The sequence below is a fragment of the Lepisosteus platostomus genome, chromosome 3 (assembly GCF_059453375.1).
Source record: "Lepisosteus platostomus isolate fLepPlt1 chromosome 3, fLepPlt1.hap1, whole genome shotgun sequence".
Taxonomy (NCBI): domain Eukaryota; kingdom Metazoa; phylum Chordata; class Actinopteri; order Semionotiformes; family Lepisosteidae; genus Lepisosteus; species Lepisosteus platostomus.
Genome location: NC_142613.1, coordinates 73,500,102 through 73,525,437, shown reverse-complemented (window position 1 = coordinate 73,525,437; position 25,336 = coordinate 73,500,102). Strand labels below are relative to the sequence as shown.

The 25,336-nt window shown below is 36.5% G+C and overlaps 1 protein-coding gene across 2 annotated transcripts in view; it reads left to right on the top strand.

Moving 5' to 3' along the window:
• The first annotated feature begins 13,395 nt into the window (after positions 1-13,395).
• epha7 (eph receptor A7) overlaps positions 13,396-25,336 on the top strand; it is a 74,451-nt gene continuing 62,510 nt past the window's right edge. Inside the window, exons 1-3 of one of the 2 annotated variants that reach the window (XM_088626777.1) lie at positions 13,396-13,777; positions 15,396-15,460; positions 17,130-17,799. In XM_088626777.1, coding sequence (XP_088482903.1) covers positions 13,684-13,777; positions 15,396-15,460; positions 17,130-17,799 — 829 coding nt within the window. In that variant the 5' untranslated portion in view covers positions 13,396-13,683. The remainder of the gene's footprint in view (positions 13,778-15,395; positions 15,461-17,129; positions 17,800-25,336) is intronic. The other variant, XM_088626776.1, reaches the window with a different exon arrangement.

Here is a 25,336-nt window from a genome sequence, read left to right as displayed (position 1 = left end):
TTAACATGGATGGTAATTATGTACTGTATACACCCCCTTGGGTATGCTAAATATTTTTCTTAACTTGTAGTTAAAACTATTGTGAGTTTTCTTTAATGTGTACACGTATAGCTTCAGAAATACATTTACCTCGTACGCATACTGAACACAGAAAGTGACACCTTTACAGTGTCTAGTGCCTCTAGGATACTTGTATTTAAAATATTTAAGTGCAGTCTGCTTTTCAGATGTCTTTCTCCAGTCTGTAAATTATGAATACAATTATAAACCTTAACTCAAAATACTTTCACTGGAATTTTAAAATATAGAAAGTTGTATAAAAATAAAATGAATTTCTGCCCACTCTCCTTACAAAATTATGCATCTCCTCATCACAGTGTTCAGAGGATTTGGGACTCGTGGGCTCAAACTTCATAACTTCGCATTTAAACATGTTAAAGATACATAATATATGTACTGAAAATTAATAGAAAGGTGTAGTGCTCTGTACACAATTTAACATTTTTTTCTTTTTCAATCTTATATTTTCCACACTATTTTAAGCTTCCTCTAAAACACACATATAATATATGCATATACTGTATGGCAGGTATTATGCTGTAGACCTGGATTGCTCACTTTCTAGGAGGACTGAGGTACCTTACTTACACTACAGTACCTGTCGAATACATTGAGAGATGTAAAAGATGAAATAGTTTTATTTTCTGCCTTGGGACTGCATGATTGCTATATTTTTTAGAGCTTTTACCTTTCTCATTCCCACAATATAGAGACTACAGCAGTAGAGAGTGAGATTAACAAACCAGTGTCAGGTGCAAATGGTTATGGGTTATGCAGTGGCAATACCAATGCCTTTTTTTTACCCTGGAGATTTCCAAATGGATTTATGGACCATGTTATAGATCTTGTTCCTGAAGTGTTTTCGCATTATTAAATGTGAATTTTAATATCCCTATCTCTTTTTGCAGAATTGTAGACAAATGTAAGTAGAAGACAGATAAAAATGGCGTTGGTGCTTTTGGGAAAAGCAAAGGTCAGGTTTTTAAACATAAACATCATCATCCTGCAACACACAAGCTGTGTAATTTTCAGTAAAAAAACCTAATTTGTTAAAGGGTGCTACAATGCCACCTAATGAAAGTGAACAAGCATCTGGCCAACTAAGAGAGAGGGAAAACTGAGTATTTTAAACTACAGTCCGCAAAGTAGCAAGAAGACCTACATGGTTCCAAGCTCCCAATGATCTGAGACAGTTACAAAGGACACAAGCCTTTCAATCTTGCAGTTGGTAAATCATTGTGGGGGAAGGGTGAGACCCCCAAAAACTGTGGGGTGAATCGCAATTCAAAACATTCTCAGAGCTTCTCTTGGCAGCCTGGACTAACTCATAATACTGCACACACTATGTTCAGTCCTCAGTCTCCCTTGAAGTCCTGGCTTAAACCTCTCCTTACTTCTCTCAAAGCATTTTCACAGGAACAAGAAAAACCACTTGGGCTACCACAGACTTACAACATTTTGCAATATATCACAAATTAGCTACCTACATATTTCTTATGTTTTTTTTTTTCAGTTCAGAAGCTATATTATACTTAACAGTTCACTCATGGTAGAATATACTGGAAAACATTTTTTTAAAGACTGACTTGTTCATTTTTCTTGTTCATTTAAGATAATGAAATTCACGTGCATATGTCTTGTAATCACTCACCATTCCTTTAAGGTTAAGTTAGATTCACCTGACAGTTTTTTTGGAAACAACACGCTGTTCATTTTAAGGATATTTTTAAGCATAATTTAAGAAATCTCAAAATTGTTTCAGTGAAACACATTCTCAGGTTCAAGCTTGGGCTAGGCAGGTATCGAAGCCGGACTTGACCGAGAGCAGTGATGAAAAGGAAAGCTCAGCTCCCGTCATGGATTAGACAAATTCAAGCTGCCAATAAACCTGCTCGACAGTGTTTTGAGACATGAAGGGACATGAATCTGTGGCAAACAACCTATAACCTTCTATGGCAAGCACGCCACAGTCAGCACCCAGCATCAAACCTTTGACTGCGGTGTTATGAAGCAGCATAACATAATATTGATTTTCAAAATGGTTTAGTTATTTTGAAAATATCTATTTAGTAATGTATATTGAATTCCCAATAGAGATACATTTCAGAACATTGTTAGAGTTCTCACAAAATGACACTGCTCCTTTAAGATACACGACACACAATATAAGACATCTCAATTTCATTTTAAGACAATTAAAATTCCTGAAAAATCAAATAGAGATGAATGAAACATCTCAAAATATTTAAGTGCTTGATAATTTTGGTGATATCTGAAAAAACTGGAGACGATTAAAATGTTTAAGTGTTTTAAAATGTGACTTTACATCTACATGATAATTTAGCTCATTATAAATGTCACTGACTGTGGGGAAAACACTTATGAAAACGTGCTGTGATGTAATTATCTATCCCTTAGCCACCTTAACCTTTTTATATATCTATATAATGATAGTTTTTTTTCATTTTGTGTTATGGAATGACAGAATAATTTTAAAGAACATTGGAGCTCCTTAGAGCTTTCTGAAATTTATTCTTTGCTACATTAATGTACTCTAATTGCTCTTAGAAACTAATAAGAGTCACATTCCTCTTTTTATCTGTCTTTAGATACATAAAATCTTAAGCTGCTCATAGGTCCTAAACAGAGCCACTACAGGGCTATCAATTCACAGCTTGCAGTAACATTTTATTACCACTTCACACTAGGATACATGGATTGCTAAAGGAATATCACTCATTCATACTACTCAGAAACCACTTTTGCCTAATGAAATGTAAACCCATTTGGAAAGATTCACATTTGACACATTTGGTCTCTAGTCATCATTCTACAAAAATAAAATTGATTATTGTCTTATTTCTGTGTTAGGTGGAGAACACAACCATAAAAGGCAAAGTTGTACTGTGTGGGGGGAAAAAAAAGTAAATTAACTTTCTCAAATTACTTACATTAAAGATTATTTTTACAACACTTAATTTGTCTAGCATTGTTGAAAAACATCACCCATTGCACTCCCAATTTGTCGTTTATGGAAAACCAATAAATCATCTCATAGTCTAACACTTAAATTTACACTTAACGTAAAATGTATGCTGCTTCATAATCCTAAATCTTGAATTCAATAAAACAGAGAGTGGCACTTTCACAACACATTTCTATATTGACCTTTCAGTGCTCACAGAGACAGAAGTTGAATTTCAATGAACAGGCTAAGAGTACTTTGAAAAAAAGCATTAATGAAAGTTTAACAAAAAATAAAAAATGGCTTCTTTTTATCTTGATTGGAGACTAAATTCCTATCATTCACAGAGTAGTATTTAGCAACCTGGGTCCTTCACTAACGTGGCTGTTATTTTCTAAGCTACAGCTCTCCATGAAACAGCTCCTTAGCATGGACAGCTACCACATACTGTAATTAAGACTGTTAAATCGACAGTAACAGCTGAAGCATAGGATCTTCAGCTCCTCTATGGTGTGGTTTACATAATATTCTATGCCTCACATAATATTCTATTTTATTAATTTTCCAAATTATATATCATCACTTCATTTCAAATACCATTTCAAATTAAACATAATAAATAAGTTCTGTTGTAGAACAGTGTAATATAATGCAGGTAATGTAATTCATTAGTGAAGCATTCTGATAATGTTTTATAAAACAGTACACCAATTCAAGTATATGTTATAATGTATTAATATTGCCATAGACAAAATTCAATGTCACAAAGTAAAGTATTACAAACCATTAATGATGACTGCAATAAAATAATTTCTTATGGAAATGCTCATATCTCAATTCCAATATTCTTCTCATATTCCATTCCCTTACATTTAGAGGAAGGAAATACTACAGTTAACTCAAAAATTGATTATTCTCAACAATTATCAATCCATAAATATAACATATTTTTCGTAAATGTTCATTTTTTGTAGGAATTAATCCTAACACAGGTGTAAATGGGTCTAGATGTTAAGCATTATGTATAGAAAAAAATAACATTAAAGTAGACCTTTAGCTCAGTGATTTCTTCCTCTTCTGCCTGCCTACAGAGTTCATGAATGAGATGACTTAATGGAACTGTTGTCATCATGTAAAAGCTTTTAAGATCCCTGATCATCATAATAATGAGGCTTCCAGCAGTTTATGACTATAGCATCTAACGTCTAATTTTAAACACTAGTTTCTCCCATTGGTTTGCATATATGCTAGGAAATTTTTATTCGGAGAAACGCAAATAAGATATTTAGCATGTATCAAAAGATTGTAACAGCAGCCTGTCCAATGCTGATTTTAAGGCTAATTAATAAAATTGTAAATTAGCAATGAACTAATGATTTGCATTTTTATATGGGCACAAGATGCAAATACATTTTGCAAATACTTTTAATGCATTTTGAGACTATAATTAGTTTTACTTTACAACCTTCCAGTTTGGAATTGACATTTCTTAGTCAACTTGGCCTATGGCTACAACACCTGGACAGCACAGGAAGAATGAGGGCTTATGCACACACTCCTCCATCATGCCTCCATAGTGAGCCAATTGTCATTCGACACACGGAGAATGTCAGAGTGCCTTACAGATGGAGAAATGTGTGCTCAGAACTGTAAGATTGCATGATTGCAGCAGATCCCAATGGTCTTTTTTGCACAGCAACCTAAGGATATTCTGGCTGACCTAGGTCCCCAGCAGAATTGTGATTTACAGCTTGGGGAATAGTGGTCAAAGCTGGCTAATGACATACTGTAGACCATGTCCCAGCCTGCGATATCTGGATTATAGGTTAATGCTCAACCTGCATTCCAACCAAGTACCATCGCTGGTTGTGTCCCTCAGACGTGTTCAACATGTTTTACTCAGGTGCATAATTCTACCTTCCCATTGTCTTAACATTGATCTTGAAAATGTAATGACAATATATTGTCATCTGATTCTCTTCGTATTACTAAGTATACTGGTAATCACAATTGTACCGATCCATCAGTCACTTAACCGTCCTAAACGCCGGCGCATTCCCACAACCTCAGTTAATCAGACACCAGCCCGATCCAATTCTCGGGAACGACAGCGCACTAAATAATCATCCAATCACGCCTCTCGTCTTTCACCGCACCTGTTATTTGAACCTTCTTCAAACCACACTTCATCGCTTGGAATTAAACAGCCTGCTGTTCTCCTAGCTCATCCACTGTTTCAAAATGTTTCTAAGGAAATCTTCTTGCCTCAGTCTTTTGGATACCGACACTCACCTTGCCTAGCCCTTTTAAGTTGACAAAAACTTTCTCTGCCTTCCTGGAAACCAACTCAGCCTGCTTCTTCGACACCAACCATGCCTAGCCCAGTTGTTTTTGTTCGTGACCTGCATAGGGTTCTTCGGTTCGCATCATGACAATAATCTTTCAATCTCTTCATTTTTTCATCTTATAGTTTATTTATTTAAAAAAGGTTACATAAAACTTATAAATATGTCAGCTTGGTGGATATGTAATCAATGTGGCAGATAATACTGTAACTGTTCTGTAATGTAAGGCATGACTTATGCAGCTTTCACTGTCACTTTTCGGGATGAAAAACTCAATTAATTTACATAAACAAAAGAGCAGTCAGTTCTAACACAGTGCTTATACTGTAAACAAGATACAATGCTGAAACAGTAACTGCTGCATGGTGATTCTACCTTCATTTATCTTTTAATTTAATCACTTCAACTCATGATAATAAATTAATAAGAAATTTCAGTTTGTGTGTAAAATATGAGGATATGTTCTTAGCTGGCATCAATTAAAGAAAGAAGGAAGGATTGATTTTTAGCTTAATGTTTTCACATACCATTTATCTCACTTTCTCAAAGGTAAAAACTCATGCAAACCTAGTAAAAGCATTCTGTACCACATAAGACTGATACTGTATATAAAAATATATAATGCATTAGAGATTCCCTGTTTAAATGTATGGAAGGAGAAGGTAGTCTGTCACTCTTAAAAATGTTAAAGTAAATCATCAAAAGGCTGATGACAGTAAAATTCTAGGAAACTATTGTAAAAATTATGTCTCTTAAAAGGTTGGGTTTGATTATTAACAAATTTTATTTTTTCTCGATCATGAAACCACATTTAATATGAACACAACAAAATACAAATAGAGAGTACAGATCTGTATTTACTCTCAGCCTCTCTCCAACTGTCCCTTGCACACGATCCAAACTGTTTTACTGTTTAAATCTAAAGTACTCCACTCTTCAAGCACAAAACATAAGAACACCCTGCAAAGAAATCCCAGTCCTACAATTTTATGATGATTTGCATAATGCAGAATGAGATCGAGGTCTAGTTCATCCAGAGCTGTGCCACTCATGCCCATCACCCACCTGGCATAGAGCCCGAGCCCCATCCTTCAACTTGCTGGTGGTGATCACACACGACAGATCCACTAGGCCATTTCAGGCAGAACCCAGCTGGGTTACATGGATGTCCCAGCCACCAGGTGCTCACCAGCAAACACCACTGTGACGACCCCAGGTATCTGGTGAGGGACTTCCTTACTTGCCTCCATCCTGGCTCTAGGGGTGGATCCTGGTGACCCTAATCCGGGCAGGGTTCTCTGAGTCTTAAACTGAACCATCAAGGGAATCTAGTTTCTTGTCTGGCACCTCATCTCTTAGACCAGTTTGCCAAGGGTAAAAGTACCAGGAGAGCAAAGCAACTGACAGTATCGCTCTAAGGCTCCTTTGGGCACTTATCTCAGGAGGAGTGGGCAGCTGGGCTTCTCTCCATGACAGGGTAAGGAGCTCGGCAATCTGGGAGGACCCTGAAGAAGAGTCGCTGCTCCTCTGGATCGGGAGGAGCCAGTTGAGGTTGTTGGTGCATCCGATGAAGATGCCCCCCCGCTGAAGGTGTATCAAGCAGTGGGAAGAGACCCCAGGGCAGACCCAGGACATGCTGGAGGGATCACATCTCTCAGACGGTCTGGAAGCCCCTGGGAATCCCGCAGGATGAGCTGGAGACTATTGCTGGGAAAAGGGAAGTCTAGTCTGCCCTTCTAAGCCTATTGACACCACAACCTTCACTGAGGTTAGAAAATGACACGAGATGGAAATGAACTCAATAAATATTTCATATTTTCTTAATAAGGTGTATACATGTTTACAAAACTTTATTCCATATAATGCCTGAATTTTGATTTGTTGTTATACACGTATAATCTGATGGCATATGATAATGACTTCATCTTAATTAAAAAACTTTTGATTCTTATAAGATTAATACATCTTACAAGGAAGTGAATTCATTTAATGCCGTTATTTCTCTTCTCAGGAATTACTTACAAATCCAATAACTGCTTGACATACAAATTTATTTTGAATTAAAATTTAATGAAATAGATAGGAATTACATTGCATAGCACTTTTTACCTCCTTGGGTTCTACACTCTACTAGCCTGCTTTTAAAAAAAACTCCTGAAACAAAATACTGAAACTAGTATTTTACATTGTTTTACCAACATGTCTCTCTGAATTAACTCAATTCAGATCAGTGTAAGAACTTTGAAATATCTAGCACCTGGGGTTGTTGTTTTTTTTATAAGGGCCTGTAGCTAATAAAATACAATCGATGGGTTTAATTGCAATGGGGTCTGATTTTTCTGCCGGCACTTTGATTCAGTCCTTATATTAAAATACGGTCCTGTAATCACTTTCAAGGGTGCTTCTATCACATAGCACTTTTTGGTCCAAAATGTTCAAAAGTGTTTACTTTAGGTTAGACTACTCAGCATGGTCATATACAGTACATGACATGCAGTAGGAAATACTTTACATCCACAAATACTGTGGGGGTCATTTCATCCAGCTGTCACATTTGAATGCAGGAATAAAGCTATTACTGCTATCAAGGTGCAGATTCAATGAAAATGTTTAGTAATCTACTAATCGCAATTTACAAACCTGCTGCTTGCTGTAAGTTTCTGTTAGCTAGAAACTAGCAGTTGACTGCAAACATAAATCATCTAGGGAGAATATGTATTTTCTGACAGTTCAGTGGGTTCATTTTTTTAAAATCTGCCTTTTATTTAAAACAAAGCACTTAAATATTTTGATAATATAAAGAATATAGAATAAACATAGGATGCTGCTAGTAAAATATTAAAAATTAAATATTAGCATTTTATTCAGATACTTCTAAAGCAGTTAAATAATTCTTAACTGTTTTATGTAGTCTATGCCAATGTTAAACTAAACTGTGTGTCAAGGGTATAGAGGATTAACGGTAATTTGCATAATAAATATTAAACAAAAATAAGAAGTAAATAAACCTTGAAGCAAGTCCTTGTCCACTTTTATCAATTTGTAGTGATGTACACAGTTTATTAATCAATATTTGTAGGGCATAATTGCCATTGTTTTTAGTTTTACAAGGTAATGAAGATTAATAAGTGACCTGTAACAAACAGAGTACATGTAGAAGGGTAATGAGTTCTTTTTCATAGATTAATTTATCAGTGATTTGTCAAGCTATCTGAGAGACTGTAAATTAACTTTAAACTTTTTTTAATTGTGTTTTGTGTTTATCTTGATTCTTTTGCCTCACTTAAAACCCCAGCAGTTCAATCTTGTTTTTCAGACCTCTCATGCAGGAAAGTGCAAGGTTGAATTTAAAATCCAAGTCACACTACTTTCGCTACAATGGATTCTTGCTATCTTAAGGTCTCATGCCATTGCATAAAAAATTACCACGCTTTGAACACGTGAAGGTGGTTCAAAAACTGATGAGTCTAATATAGAAGGAAATGAACATGTCTTTTGCTGCTACTGATAGTCCACACTGAATGTATTCAAACAATCACAACATGCTATCCCAGTTAACTTTGTTCCAAATAGCCTAATATTTGATGCTAGCTTAGTTTCCATTAAATAGGAAGAGAAATCCTCTCAAAGCCATCACCAAGTACTGATTTCAGAATTTGCAATTGGTTGCAATTGGTAGGCAGGTCAAAGTCTCATATAGACCCTTTGCCTTTTGTAGAAAACGCCACAATGAATAAATGGGAAAAATAATGTGTCGTAATCAGAGTTTTGACAAATTGTCCGGTGAAGACTGCACTATTACAACTACATCCATAAAAATGATGATCTCTTGTGATTTCAGCTTTCCAAAAACAAAGGTTTCTGCTCTCCAACGCAAATGCGTCTTAAACAGTTCTCCACCAAAGAAGAAAGCTTTTCGGTTAGTCTGTTATTCTGTTTTGTAATAACTGCATAAAGGTATTTTAGATTTGGCCAAATGAAACAATTTTACCTGAAATCTGACCTCCTAGAATCAGGCATCTTGAGATTACTATCTGGATTTCTAGTTCTTACTAGAAGCCCTTTACAAGGGTGGAATTACTTAAACTAGGTGGAAAGCAGACAATTACAAGGGGCTTGAAAAGCAAATAGATTTAAACTCACATTTTGAAAAGTAATTTGCAAATCCCCTTTTTACAAACTTAAGCAAGTATCATAGACATTCTGGTAATGGTGCAATATATACTGTATATAAAATAAATATCAATGCTGTATTGTATTTTTGAGTAAGACAATAATGTGATATTTTTACCAATTTAGCTCTTTTATGGCATTGGCATGACTTTTGAGCAATTCCTAGGATTTTATCTTTTTTAAAAAAAAAACAGCATTTTGTAATGGTGAAAACATTGGATAAAGGGAACAATTCATGGACTTTTTGTATTCTTTTTTAGTAAACTTGTAAATTGTTTTTTTTTTTTCAGGAAACAGCTACAGATTTAAATGCATGCAAAGGCATTAAAAGTGATATACTGTATCTAACAAAGTGTCAGTATACTGTGCCCAAAACTTTTTTATCTTCTTCAATTGCACTTTTTTTAATTCAGTACATAGTCCATGCATAGAATGCATGCAGTGTACTATATGTGTTATTATAATTTTCATTATAACAAGTAACTAGATTAAATAGTATATACTTATTTTCCCTAACAACTTATTGTTGTACAGTTGTTTCACAACTGTTATACACCATTGTCACATTCTTTTTTTGTCTTTTGTTTTTATTTGTTTTCATATGAATCCTTTTTTTTGTATAATGTTATGATGCATTTTGATATATACTCTAAAACTCCAAAGTACACAAAAACTTGTCAAAATCCACACGTGACTTAATCTGATCCAGTGGTTTTCCAAACATTTATATTTTTAAAAGAATTTTAAATTATCTAGAAAAGTAAACATGAGCCAATCGTTTTCTACTAGCTCTTGTTCTTGCACAAATGAGTCATATATCATTTTTAATGGGGTTTAATTTTAGTTTAAATTTAACTTATAAAAGTTCAATATTTTTATTAAAGGATTTATTTCAGATTTAAATTCAGTGAAATAAAAAAGAATAACAGTAACATCCATTTCAGGATAAACAAGTGAAGAAGTCTTGTATAAATTGCACTTGAAAAGCAGGTGAAGCAAAAAAAATAACTTACTATTACCATTGCATATTGTTTTGCCAACACATTTGCTCAAAATAGCATAAGAAGCTTAGAATATACTACACCTCATAAAATTTGCAGCTCATAAAATAGAATCAATGGATCTAACTACAATGGATTCATATTGGGGTGCCTGCAATATAATTCACTCCTTATAATCATGTTCTAAAGCACTACTTTATACAGTATGTCATCATCTGAACACAAATGTTTGAAACAGCATACCTCTAGTGCAGACACAACTAATCTAATCATATGGCCACTTAAAAAATGAAGAGATTTTTAAAGATATAGATGGACTTGTGATGTCTTGTGGAGCATCCCACAACAGGAGTACAAGTTCTAGCTGGGCCTCGAGCACAGTCACACCCCACACGCAAGATTTAAAGTGAAAATCTTGTCCTGTAGTAAAAATAAGCATAGATAATAGAGCTCTTCCACAGAACTATAGGTAAAATAGATTCGGTCTGTGCTGGTTGTAGCTGGGCGATCTGACAGGGCATCTCCTAGGATTCAGCTTGTCAACACTGTCTCCTTCTCCACTCTGAGCTTAATTTATCCTGTCTGAGGCAGGATGAGCAGCTGATCCTGCTCCAGTGATTGCAGGGGTCCTGTCAACCCGCCCGTGTTCTGCACTCCACCATCTTGGGCAGGGGAAAGCTTTGGAAAAATGCATAAGTCTAAGGGAAAGGCACCAGCCCTTGAGAATTTGGCCCCATGCAGTGTCATGGACTGTAATAAAGAGCTCCGTGCTCTCTTTATATAGTTTATTGGCATTTGTGTAGATCTTTTTGATTCTAAAGGATCCCAAAGTGTTTTTAATATAAACGGCGGCCCTCATGTGCTAGTAGACCCACAGCATATCGGGTAGAGAAGAAACAATTTAATTCAACATTTGAATCAAGGGGAAGCCTTAGGTAGACCCGATTGTGCAAGCCCAGCAATTTAGCCAGGACATCAGGGTTAAAATCCCTGCTCTTAAGAACTGTATAATGGGATTTTTAATGACCAGGTAATTAGGACTTCAATTTAACGCTTCATGAATAGGAAAGCACTGTGTCTCTGGTCACCATGCTGGGGCATTGGGTTAAAAAGTCCAGAGGGAAAAGTGTCACCTGTTTGTTCACCAAAGTCACCTGCAGCAGTCCCCTGACTTTTTCTTGGTGGCCTTCCATCCTAGCACTGAACAGGCCCAGCCTTTTTTTAGCTTATGAAATCTGACTATACGTTTTCCTAAAGTAGTCAGGACTTCTGTTTTACATCTCATCAGATGTTAAGTGAGAGAGTACATCTAACAGCACAGTATTTTCTGTCACCGTACTAGTGCTTTTGATTAGCAAATTCTGGTCGCGGGGAAATAGTGCCTCTTATGGATTCTACAATATGACTTCAAGCAGAAGCTGGATTCCCCATCTTACACCCCATTACTGACTAGGTCCAGCCTTACTTAGTTTCTGAGTTCTTACAGGCTCGTGCTAGAAGGTGGAAAGTATTCTTTCCTTAATGTTTGCTCCACCACTGAAGGGATGGTCATTTCCCACGACACAACTGGCCCTTTCAGGAAGAGCAGGTGTCACGGACTCGTCATGGTCCATCTCTTGCCAGCCTCTGTAGATGGAGAACCAGTGCAGCCCTCTTTGTGCCTGTGGGATGGAGCAAATAATGCTGCACATCCTAGAAACTAATCCCCTCTATAGTCCCAGTGGGGGACTATTCACCCTCAACACAGCTGGACCAAAAGCTATCACTTGGCTTAGGTACTTCACATTCACTATATAAATAGCCCCTGAAATGGAAGGTGCATGTTTACATTAATAAATCTTTTAAAATTGCCCTCCAAAATACACATTAGGGCATAAGAAACAAATCATATTAAAACATTTGAGAATCATGACAAATAAGTAAAAGTACTTAATATTATATAGATGTATATGTATATTATACATAAAAAGTGCACTCTTATTGTTTTGCTATTGACTTTATGGGTTCTGGGCACCACGGGAGCTTTTGATAAAGGTTTATTCATCACTATTAGGTGAAACATACTCCTCCGAGTCATTATGTACCATACATCACCATATTTCATTGTTCAAATACATACATTTAAGTGTTTTTTGTAAGTTTAAAACTAGTCAATTATAGCTTGTGGTCAGCAACAGAACGAACTGAAAGGGTAATGCTTTGCTCACATTTTTTAGAACCTACAGCTTCATGCGTTAGCATGTTAAGACGACGGATATGACACTATTATGAATCATACTGTAAATCCATGCGTGTGCAAAACATTTAAGAGGTCTTTATTAAAAGAAAAACTTTCCCATGCTTCAAAATGTCTTCATTTTTACTTTACTTTGATAAATTCCGCGATCAAAGAAAGAAGACAACATTTCGCTGGTGTCACGGCTGCCGAACCGCTAATTTCTCTTCCTTTCCATCGTGAAATTTACAACTGCATATTGCTTCGCAGCTACCCCTCTGACGCCGCAAATTGAAACCACACAACACACACGTACTGTACGTTATGTTAGGGATAAAACTACCATTCTGCCTCCTCTGCCAAATAAAATCGTATTAGGTCATCCCATCAAAGTTATACAGCAGCTCATCCAAAGAAAATCTTTTCCAGTGCGAAAATTAACAAAAAACAAAACATAACCTTTTTCATTTAGATGAAAACGTTTTGCGCTAATTGTAGGCCTAAATAACTAAGGGAGGAGCGAGATCTACAAGCAGTTAATAATGCATCTGAAAATCGGTCTTCCTCTTCTGGCTCGGACAGCTTCCCCACGAATTCCTCCGGCGCAGGTTCGCCAAGTTTCAGAGGCGGCTCTCTCTCGTTATTAAGTTGTTTCCCCGTGTCCCACACACGAAGTCCGCCTCTGCCCTCCTTCCATTCGCCCGACGTTACTCACCTTGGAGGGCGAGGGGGGCTGTGTTTGGACGCTGTCTCCATCGCTCACGCTGACCGACACTGCCTGTGGCTCAGTCCCCTCCCAGCAGCTGTTCCTGCTATTTGAGTGAGAGACGAGTGGAGGCTGCATTCAGAGCTGGTCTTGCGTTGTCAATGGCACGGCGGAGCAGTTGGAAACCAGACACTGACTAGCTAACTTCCGATCGCACCATGGTCTCGACAGCGATTCCTTCTGTGTGGATTGTATTTTGCATTAATTTGTTTCGTTACATGGACAGCGGGATAGCACAAAATGTGAAAGAAGGTAAGCTCGATAAAGTTTTTTTTCTCTCTCTTTCTCATCCTCATCTGAATATTGCTGCGGTAGTGTTCTGAAGTGATTCGAGGCAAGAGATGTGCTAGTTTCTCAATGGGTAGCAACATTATTACGAGGTGTAAGAAGGTACGGTGCTTAAAAGCGTTTGACAGCTCATGAGAGATGGGGATAATGGTAGACCTCATTTTTTGCTGTCTTTAAATATTTATCTTTCTTATGTAAAGACCATAACGTCTACATGCAGTGTTCAAATTTCATATGCCTCTCCGTAGCGTTGTCGTGCCGCTTCAACTTTTGTCTTGTGCGAATTCTGCACCAAAAGTATGCGAAAATGAAAGACAACGCAAAACGTCTGAAAGTTTACAACCTAATGCGGTTTCCGACATGCTTTTGTATTCTACCTGAAAAATGTGTTAGGTGAAGTTTTAAGAATGTTTGCTTCTCGCTAAAGCAGCTGGAGACGGCTCATAAAAAAAGTTCAAAACGTCAATGTACGGAAACCGTAACACTTTGCGGTTGAAGAGGTTGCAATGTTTATGAATTCATAGATATCTTTATTAATTTCCTGAACACAAAAATCACTTCAGTAATTAGCTCGCGCGATACGAAATGCAGCGTTTTCACAAGAGAAGATTTAATACACCATACATACTTGCAACTGAAAATCCTGCGAAACATACTGTGTAATGCACGTTTTCGTAGAGACGCTTAATGTTTAAAATGCCGTACGGTTTCTGCAATGATAAATCTCAGAAGTTTTTGTGTTTTTTAAATGTTCTACAAGGTGTCCAGCTCACAGGAAGCAGATTACATTTATAGCGCAAATGACTATAATGTAAGCATAGTGACAGTGTTGTTGCTTTATTCTGTTCATTTGGCCTCTCAGAAATAAATTCTGCGGTATATGCTGACGTCTCAAAGAAATAAAAAAAAATCCTTATATTTAAGTCGGCAATCCATTTGAGAAAATATAAAACCTGTTGTATATACAGCTACATTTCGAATCTATTGCTGAATAAAAGAACCTAATAATGAGATACTTTAAACAGGTTGAGAGGCTTCAACAGTAGTATTTACTGTGTTTTTAGCTGGAAAATTAATCTCAGTAGCCCGGAGGCGAAGAGTGTCTTTTGATTTCGGCGCGGAGATTGGCTCAAAGGGAAAGAAAAACGAAAGTTTTTGTTTTACGTGTACTGCCAAGTGAGCAACTGGAAATGGAGCAGTTTTTTAAATACGAAATGAAATATTATGTAACGGTGAAATACGAAATAAATGGCGTTGCTTCAGCCCTATCCTACAGTAGACGGAATTCCAGTAGCTGCACAATACAAACTGTGTGATCTGTAATCCAGTTGCGTTGCACAGAGATTATCGAAGGCATCTTTGAGGGAAAATGAATGCCAATTTGTTAATTAGGAGGCAGTGACTGCCTTCTATGACTGGATAAAAAGGTTAAAATGTTTAATGAATGCATTTCTAAAATTGCATTTGTAAGAACTTGAAAAATTAAAAAAATATATAGTTTAAATGCAGTACTGGTGCTGATTAGCCTATGCTGCCTATTTCATTTGGTCAAAATGGTTATTTCCTCCCTTTACTCCCACAGTAATCCTGCTGGACTCTAAAGCACAGCAGACAGAATTGGAGTGGATTTCCTCTCCTCCTAGTGGGGTAAGTACTAAATTACCTTTACTGCGACCGATATCCTCTCATGACAATCTCACCTTTTTTAGGTAAATCTATATTTGACGGGCAGGGTTACTGTATATGTCGCGGTACTCATTTGCAGCCCTTCCGTATTTTTTATATTGAGGATAAACGGGAAGAGTTTTGGACATACCCGTTTTTCTTATTTTTTTGTAGTGATTACATTTTCGGCAAGTGAAACACTTCCACCAAATTAACATCTATCGGCACTGAAACGCACATATTAGTAAATATTGCAATCGCAAATGAAGTTTTATAATATTGTGCTGCGGAGACTCATTTGAGACCTATATTCATGTTAAAGCCAGTAATGTCTCACTGCGAAGTGCACAGCACAGTACTGTACTTCCAGATTAAAAAAAAAAACGTAAACATTAAAAAGCCAGACAATTAATATATACCATTTTAAATATACATTTTCCCTACTGTGCGATTAACCAGTCCCCTGCTAAATATTCTAAAGACATGTTTGTAGTCATTAGCTGTTAGCTTCTTGTCTAAGTGAATCATTCTTCTTGACTTGAACAATTTCACCACAGCCGTCACCGTCTTGTAGATAACTTCGAGAGTGTTACTGATCTTGTGACTCAAATGGCCAGAAAAGGCCATTTGCAGACTGTTTGTCTATGTAAATGAAGTCGATAGAAAAAGCATTCCAAAAGTGTGTAGTGGGTGACATTCTGCTGGGTGGCTGATACTTGTTTAGCTGTTGTCATGTCTTTTCTAAGATAATGTTCTGGACTGGAATGTGGAACATTTGTTTTTGCTCTTTGACGTTTGGCTATGAAGAGAAAAAATAGAACACCTTTGTCTAGAGAAGCATAAACATATTTTATGAGGCAATATAAAAAGAAAAATCAGATTTGAGTCATATGGACCTGACATACAGCATATATATATATAAACTATACAGTGTTGTTGATACTATATCACTTTATTGCTTTAAGGCAGAATCAGACAATTTTAAAATTGTTCAACACTGCAGATGATATTAGAAAAACTTTCCTGTGTGGAACTGTCATCATAGTTACATTGTTCTATGCAGTATTTCATTGTAAGCTATAATTAAGAATAACATATTACTTATAAAACCTTTGTACTTATTAGTTTCTAATGAAATTGGTTTGTTAACACACGATATTAAGGTCTGTGGAAAATAAATTAAATATGAATCATGAATGAATATTTCCAATCTTCATTTTGTTCTTCAGTTGTGTGAATGTCACCCTTGTTATTTATTAATCCCTTATGTTTTATGGTCATGTTCATTTTTGTTTTTAGGACAAAATAAAACATAATTAGAATTGTAATTCCACTCTTTGCTTTTAGGCAGCATTCCTGTTGATATTGTTCACATTGAAACTTTCCCTTAAAAATCAAAAGTGCAGTTCTTATTACTACAAATGTGTTATAAGTGAATCATGCAATAACTCTTACTTGATAGCTTCACTGTTATAGTTTGACAATGTTAAATTTTCAGTATAAGTAGAGAGTAGAATAGTTCATTGATTTGTTTTGGATGTATGTTTTTACCATCAGCATTTAGTTATACACGGGCCTGTAGCCTGAAAGGAAAAGAGTAAAACCTTTGCAACATGAATTTAGGCATCAAGGTCTACATTTTACCTTTTAGTGGGAAGAAATCAGCGGACTCGATGAAAACTACACACCCATCCGAACTTATCAGGTCTGCCAGGTGATGGAGCCCAATCAGAACAACTGGCTGCGGACTAACTGGATCGAGAAGGGCAATGCTCAGAGGATTTTCGTGGAACTGAAGTTCACACTGAGGGATTGTAATAGTCTACCAGGTGTGCTGGGGACGTGCAAGGAAACGTTCAACTTGTATTACCAAGAAACGGACTCCGATATCGGCAGGAATATGCGAGAGAGTCAGTATGTGAAAATAGACACTATTGCTGCTGATGAAAGCTTTACCCAGGGTGATCTTGGGGAGAGGAAGATGAAACTGAATACTGAAGTACGCGAAATTGGGCCCCTGTCTAGAAGAGGGTTTTACTTAGCTTTTCAGGACGTAGGAGCCTGTATAGCTCTGGTATCTGTCAAAGTGTACTACAAGAAGTGCTGGTCAATTATCGAGAATCTGGCCATTTTTCCAGACACAGTCACTGGGTCGGAATTCTCGTCCTTGGTTGAGGTGCAAGGAACCTGCGTCAGTGAGGCAGAAGAGGAGGCTGACAACTCTCCCAAGATGCACTGCAGTGCCGAGGGGGAATGGCTGGTACCTATTGGGAAATGCATCTGCAAAGCGGGCTTTCATCAAAAAGGCGATGCTTGTGAGCGTAAGTAGAGCCGCTTCCCGAACAGTATCCAACATTTTTCACTCAAAAATATTGACGGAAATTTTAAAGCAGTATTTATGATCACCAGCGCAGTCCGAAAATCTTATTTGTATTTTCCCAATGAGTGCTATTCAACAATCATGCATATTATATAAACGTATAAGTATATAAAAAGTATACAGTGTGTAGTATCCTGTGATTTTTATACAACCTTTAGCGTGAATGTCTGCATCCAGCCTAACACGGTGCACTAAACCTAAGCTGGCAGATACTACTTTTGTTGTATAATGCTCTGTTTGGTGATTTATGTTGTAAGGCAGTTTGGTATCATCTCATGGGAAAAACAAAAGCTTTCACTACCTGTACATAATGGACAAAAGGATGTGGAAAAAAAGACATGTAAATGTAAATACAGCACAGTATCAAATTAAGTAAAACATGTACTGTAAGTGCTGTTTAGTATTGAAATTAAGCAGTATAATATTTGTTTGAAGTACTGTGCGGTTAGGTATTCTGCCCTGCAAAGTTCATTAAATTGGATGCTCATCTCAGTTAGACAAGTATAAAAGAGACCTAAAGATCCCACATTGGCACAAAACCAGAAAAGCAAGAGACAGTCAACTGTAAATGCTCCCATATCAAGGTGGAGAGCTAGTGTGAAAATGCGTTGTTGATATGGAAGAGATTTTGGCCTTAAAGTACTGTATTTGTTATGGATTTTTTCTTTTATTTTAACACCCCCTAAGCTATATATTAATGGTCTACAAATTTACCTCAAATTAATACACTTTTTAGTAATAATTGGGGTTGTTTTATGTATTGTTCTCCATTGGGCTTCTGTGTTTTGGACCAGCGTGGGACCTGTGTAAAGAGTAAACTTGCACTGCAGAAACAAAAATATTCACACACTGACATAAGTTATCTGTAGAGGTCGTGGCTTTATGATGACAAAAACTGCTAAATATCCAATTGACTGACATACCAATCCTGATAAAGTTGAATTTTAAGCCATCAACTATTGAAATTTGATTGCATGTTTTTATATATATAATAGTATATGCTTATTGCGGTTTAGTCTTTCAGATACCGCATTATAGCTGTCTGAACTTTTTCTATATGAGATATTTAGGAGCAGTGACACATACTTTTGTAAACAAATCAGCCATTTAATTCCAGGGGGCCTAGGGTATGATGTGCTAAGATCTAGAACATCACCACAGTAAGGAAACAACAGTAGTGACACCTGAACGGGCAGGGGGGTTGTAGGCTAATGTTTAGTCCTCATCTCAATTAAAAATACAAAACGTCAAGCAAACCTAGAACTAAGTTTACAAAGGAGAGCCCAGTGAGTTTACTGAAGAGATCATTGAGCCTAAGGAGTCAACAAGTGAATTTTTTCTGATGGCAGGGACAGCAAGTTTGTTAGGAAAAACAAAGAAGCCGGCTTATGATGGGAAGCGCAGTATATCTACTGATGGATTTTGGCTGTTCAGTTGTATCGTGGAGCTCCTCTAGCTCTTGAGGGATTCGAAAATATTTTCATGGTTGAGAGAAATTTAAGAGCAGAGAAGTACTCGGACACGGTACTGTCTGAATTGGCCTTCAGTCATAGGTGGTTCACATGTAGCTTCACATCTGCACTGCAGTATTAAAATTGGAGGCATACAGTGTTGCCAACAAAAGAATCTTATGAATAGCCATTTCACCACCTGACCATGTCATTTCTAATATGGAAAAGAAATATTCATAAGCATTTACTGAAACATTATTTTATGTATGTATTGTGATATATATCCTCCATTATATATTTCTGCATTTTATTTTTTATTTTCAAATTTATTTCCCCCTTGGGAATGTTGTTCCCTGTACAACCAGTACTGGCTATGGTATGAATGAAAAATGGAACCAGATGAGCTGGATAAGCTGACTCTTTCATCTGTGGCCTTTCTGATGTTATATTTTCACCGCTATTTCAGTTTATTTCCTAGACTTTTTTATATTGCAATGCTTGGGCTGAATCTTATTGAAATGCTGTCTGGAGGAAGCTGTGACTGCTAGGAAGCTCGCTGAGCGAAAGCACTCAGAGTTGCGTTTCTTGCATCAAAGTACAGACGAATAATTCACAAATGACATTTTATTGTGAACTGCAGAAAGCATTCGCTTACCGTGATTGAAATCAAAGGTGGGCATACTGATTTGACATCCTGTTGGCAGTGCATTACGCTCTGCAATGTACGGATGTTAATGTGTAACACACTTAAATGCCTTATTTATATATTTACAAAATATAGAATAAAGAAACTCGGAATATGAGCTACATATATTTTAATTACTTCATGTGTGGAGGTACATAATCTGTACAGGGAATAATAATTATAGCTTAGTTATAACTAGTCAGAATAATCAGAATTTAGTTAGTTAATCAAATAGTTACTTAGATGCATAGTAGATTCTTAAGGCGGTAACTAACCTTCACTTTCTAATTATGTTATCTTCTGTCTGAATGGAAGGGTGAGACCACGACATTTTGTAAATATAATTTCTCAATGTGGATGATGACGCATTTCACCACCCTTTGGGTACATGATATGTGCCCTGCACCTTCTGGATAAGACAGCTGTATACTTGCTTTGGATTTTGCTTCTTAACAATTACCATCTGAAGCAGTGCATTTTAAATCTCAGAAATAATCTGATGTGATAGTGGGATTTTCTGAAATTGATTTCTGAAACTAATTGCAGTGGAATTAAAGTAGTCTGTGATTACTTTATCAATAAATGCATATTTCTAGCCACCTCTGCAAAATAGTTCTCACATCACCATTTTCATGTAATTGTTCAGGTCTGTGGAACATTTGACTTGCTAATTCCAGAGCCCAGTTAATTCAGTTCAACTTGCAAATGACAAATAAGGTCACATTAGTAAACTGCGATAGCAAACATAATTTGTTTTGCCTGTTTAACAATAATATAATTGAGGATAAGGCAAAGAAGCAAAAACAAATCCTAGTTAGTATAATTGGAATCCATGTTAATTGTTTGATAACCAGGCTTTTAATTTATAACTGTAGTTATGTTGACACTAGGATTAAATGATAACTTGCTCTCTAGTTTAGCTCTATGTTCTCCTGGAAGAGCACTCCCCATTTTGGCTGCTTTCCAAAGCAATCACTTGCCAAATACACAATTTTGGAACAAATCCAACATCTTCACTATCCCTCTGCCCCTATTTAATGACCCTGACAGAGGAAGAAAAAATAGCCACAGCATTCTGTGGTATTGAGGCTTCAAGCTGGTTTTGTTAAAGAACCAAATAGGAAAGAGAAACAACAATTGCTCTAGATCTGCATTTTGCAGTCAGTCAACCAAATTACATGATTATTTGTCGCTGATTAGGATTAAAACATTTAAGGATTTCTGGTGGTCACTCTAAAGGGATGAAGACCACTTGTATACAAAAATCCCCCCAAAATAAGCACTTTGGTCCAAATGCTTTAAACGTCTGGTATTGTCAGCAAAGATCTCGCATGTATAATCTCATAAAATACATATCACTTAAATATTCAATAGTAGGTCTATAACATTTTAGTATCATATATGATTAGAAAACTAGCATGTAACCCATTCATTTGATTCTACTGTTGTGAATTTGAGAAGTGATCTGAAGTAAACTGAACGTATTTTAAGCTGTTACATGAGATTGAACAAGAACAGCATTACTGAAAACTGTCACTTTTACTAGTGTAAGATGCACACTCGATAATCTTGACTTTGTCTTTTAACATACCATATATACAGTACATGTGTATGTCCATATACACATCACATTTCTGTTTCCATTCAGTGGTTCTGTCAGTTCATTTCCTTTGTGTGTAGTGAAGTTGCCAGCTTCATGGCTGAAATAGACAATTCAGTGACTTGTAATGTCATATCTTTTATTAATATTGTGACATCACATTTCCAATACATCGTGTACCTCTGTGCTTATTATTTGATAAATATAATATTTTGTCAATACATGTAGTAAAATTCTCCAGTGATACAAAATTAAATCCATAGTGAATTAAGAGACATTAAAAAACGTAATATTATTGCGTTGTTAGAACTGTATTCTGTGTTCCATGGAGCACTTCTCTAGCCCTCTCTTCAGGTACTACTTTTTTATAATAACGGTGGTAAGACACAACAATTTTCACTGCCCCAACACATGACAAATCCATGTGTAAAAAGGTGTGTATAAAATATTAAGTAGAAGAGAGCGGGGGAGTAAATGAGGTGAGCTGTCACTCATGTCATTTGAGAAGCCCCCCCCCAGTGCTCATGCATTTTCTCTAAAATCTGTTGTGATCAAGCCATTCATCACAGCCATGAGAGGGGGACAGCTTGTCTTTCACTTCTTTTTTATCTCTATTTAACTCTTTTATGTAGAAATCATCAGCACTAAATGGCAGTCTTTTCCTCTTGGACAGACGATGCTACGTGTACTAAATAAAATGCTTGTTATGCTAAGCACATACTCGTTTGTAAAATAGGGATATTGCACAATAGAAAAGTGGATATTTTTTATGCTGCTGTTTAGCAATGGCTTGTGGAAATATTACCGTTTAGTATCTCTGATTTAGCAGCAGGTGTTTATCAGATATTGGGATCTTTTATAGGTAGAATACCAAAGCATACCTGCAATTTATTTTCTTCACTGTTCACCACATTAATAAATTACTGATTTGTTTTTCTTGATTTTTAAAAGGTCAGAAAGTGATTGACTATGTTTACACAAAAAACTTCTGCAAACATGTACAGTATACTTAGGATACTGGTATCTTGTGTAAAGGGATTAACTATTTTTTTGTTTTACCTTCTTTATCTTTAGCTTATATTAAGAAGCAAATTAATCAAAAGATTAGATATGCTAAACAAACATAGACACCATTTATCTTTAAACTGTCAGAAATTAGTTGCTGAGACAGTGATTGATGGCCGACACCCTGGGGTAGGACTGTTTCAAAGTGACCATGACAGCCAAGGTGTGAGACGGCAGAGAGCTAAGAGGCACTCCAGCAGGCCCATGCAAGACCCTATTTTGCATTTCAAATAACCTGAAGTCTTCATGCATCTTAACAATCAACTTGATTGATAAGTTGTGTATTTATGTTCCAAATGGTTGTGCCATTGATTACATGTGTTACCGGGCTTAATTATGTAAACACTGGTCATACCCATTCCGAGGAGATGCTCCCCAGTATAATCACTTGAAATTAAAATCATTTGTTGATGGATGAGGGCAGGATCACTGTCATTGAGAGTGATTAGTGAAAAGCTGGTTTCTGCAAAAGGCAGTAGTCATCACAGCAGAAAACAGAAAAGGGTGGATAACAAATTGATAATCAATAACGGTGCATTATTTGATAAATGGTGCATTCAAATCAAGTGTCACAGCCAACACAGGTTTAGAATTTAAGCTTTTCTGAGCTTTCCCATTTATAAATTTATCTATTTATTGCTTTAAAATGAAATCACAAAACACAACTTACGTTGAATTTGTTTCGAGTGCTTTCAAACTGGTCTGAATTGCACTGCTAAAATGTGAAGTTTCATGCTGCAATCAAAATGAAAAAATTTAATCACGCATCAAAGCTGACAGAAAAGGTGTAAACATTTTTTTTAAATTCCACGGAGAGCCTTGAATTTTCTGATATAAAAATATAGAAATAGTCAAATTGATTGAGTACTACAACAGCTTTTTAGAAGTGGGAAAAAGGGATGAGAATCAGTGCTTGTTGTGCAGAAGAAGAGCAAGTGACTGAGAACAAATGGTGGATTTTCACGCTACAGAGCCCTTCTAAGCACTCCCAGAAAGTCTCCTCTTGGTGTTAGGAATAAAAGGGAGGTTATGTAATAAGTTATTGATTTTTTTCTCAAAAGAAGATTGAACTGCCGAGCACCCCTTAGATGTCCCTTAGTGGAGAGTTAGCCCTGGCAAAAAGTGCATCCCCACTGGGTCTGAACGGGTTAAGACGTTGGCCCAGTCACATATCACTTTCCCCGAAATGCCAGAGGGAAACTGAGCTAAACGGCAAGACATTGTCTTTGCCGACATGATGTTCGCCTGTCCAATTGCATCCTTCCCAACAGACAGTAGCAAGCAATTACAAAAAAGACATCTGTGCCAAGGTTTAGATAGCTAAAGAGAGTAAGCTTAAGAGCATAAGAGGTATAGAACTCAGATCGATGAAAATGTCCAGACCTGTTAGCACAAATAAAGATGAAGGCTGCTGAGCTGCTCTGAGAGGTCTTGCGTTGCTGAAAGGAAGAGGCTGGTGCAGTGACTCTTCAGGGGACGAGGGTCAACTAGTACTATCATCCATCTTCCGCTATGGCAGTGTCCTGTCAGGTCTCGGTTCACATTACTAAGCAGAAGAGGCAGGACTCCATTGTTAACATCAGCCTGTTTTCAGCCAAGTGTAAATGAAGTTAATATTCACTGACCTTATGCATAGCCAATGAGATCCCCCTGTGTCACCTTGGAAATCATGCTATCTGACATGGAATACAAAATGTTGCAGGATATTTTTTTGTACGTTTAATACTTACAGTTACTTATTTTCGCTCAATTAAACTGTTTTATACGTAATTTGTCTAGAGATCCTAATCAACCTTTAAAACTGACCTTTAATAACTGTTTAGTGTCAGTGTATGATATTAGGAAGCGAAAGGAAATATTTGTCTTCGCTGGACATGACAATTCAGAGGCATCATTACAGTATTAGAGGCAATAGGGCAAAACATAAATTCTGACCCAAGTGCACTGAGCCAATTTTATAACAGTTGATTTCGTATTCAGAAAAGGAAAGCAAGGAGCCTATTAATATTAGTACGACTGTGAATTTGTAAGATGTAAAAAAAAAAGAAAAACCTTTTTATTATATTTATTATTTATTTATTAATTTTTACACGGAAATAGTCTGAACAGTAAGCATCTTGTGATTTCATATCAGAACAGTTTATAAGGGGTCGAAGTGCTGAACATTACATTGGCAGGATTACTAGATGGAACATTGATGCCTCTTTTCACTCCAGGCATTTGGAAATTACTTTGACAGGATGCTGCATTTTCTAAAAACATCATTTAGTGATGCCTACTGAAAAAATATTTTGAGTGGGAGTTCAGAGTTCTCAGGATCGCATTGCCCAGGAGCAAGATACAACTAATTCGTTGCCAAAAAAAAGGATCATATTATTCCTTAAATGCACATTTAAATATGGTTATTATTAAACTAAAATAATAACAATGTAAAAATGGTATTTTCTGTGAATTTGTTTTTTCTGGGACATCCAACAGGATTAATATTGGGTGGTACGTCTTTGTTAAAGACAGTGTTTGGTTAGCAGAAATGTAAACAGAAATTATTCAATGGCCTAAAGCATGTTTGAAGAGGTGATTTAATGGTTGTGGCCTATCTTGGTGACCGCATTGACCTGCACCATTGGAACTGGGATCACTGTGATACTGGCAGAATGAAAAAAACACCCGCAACCCT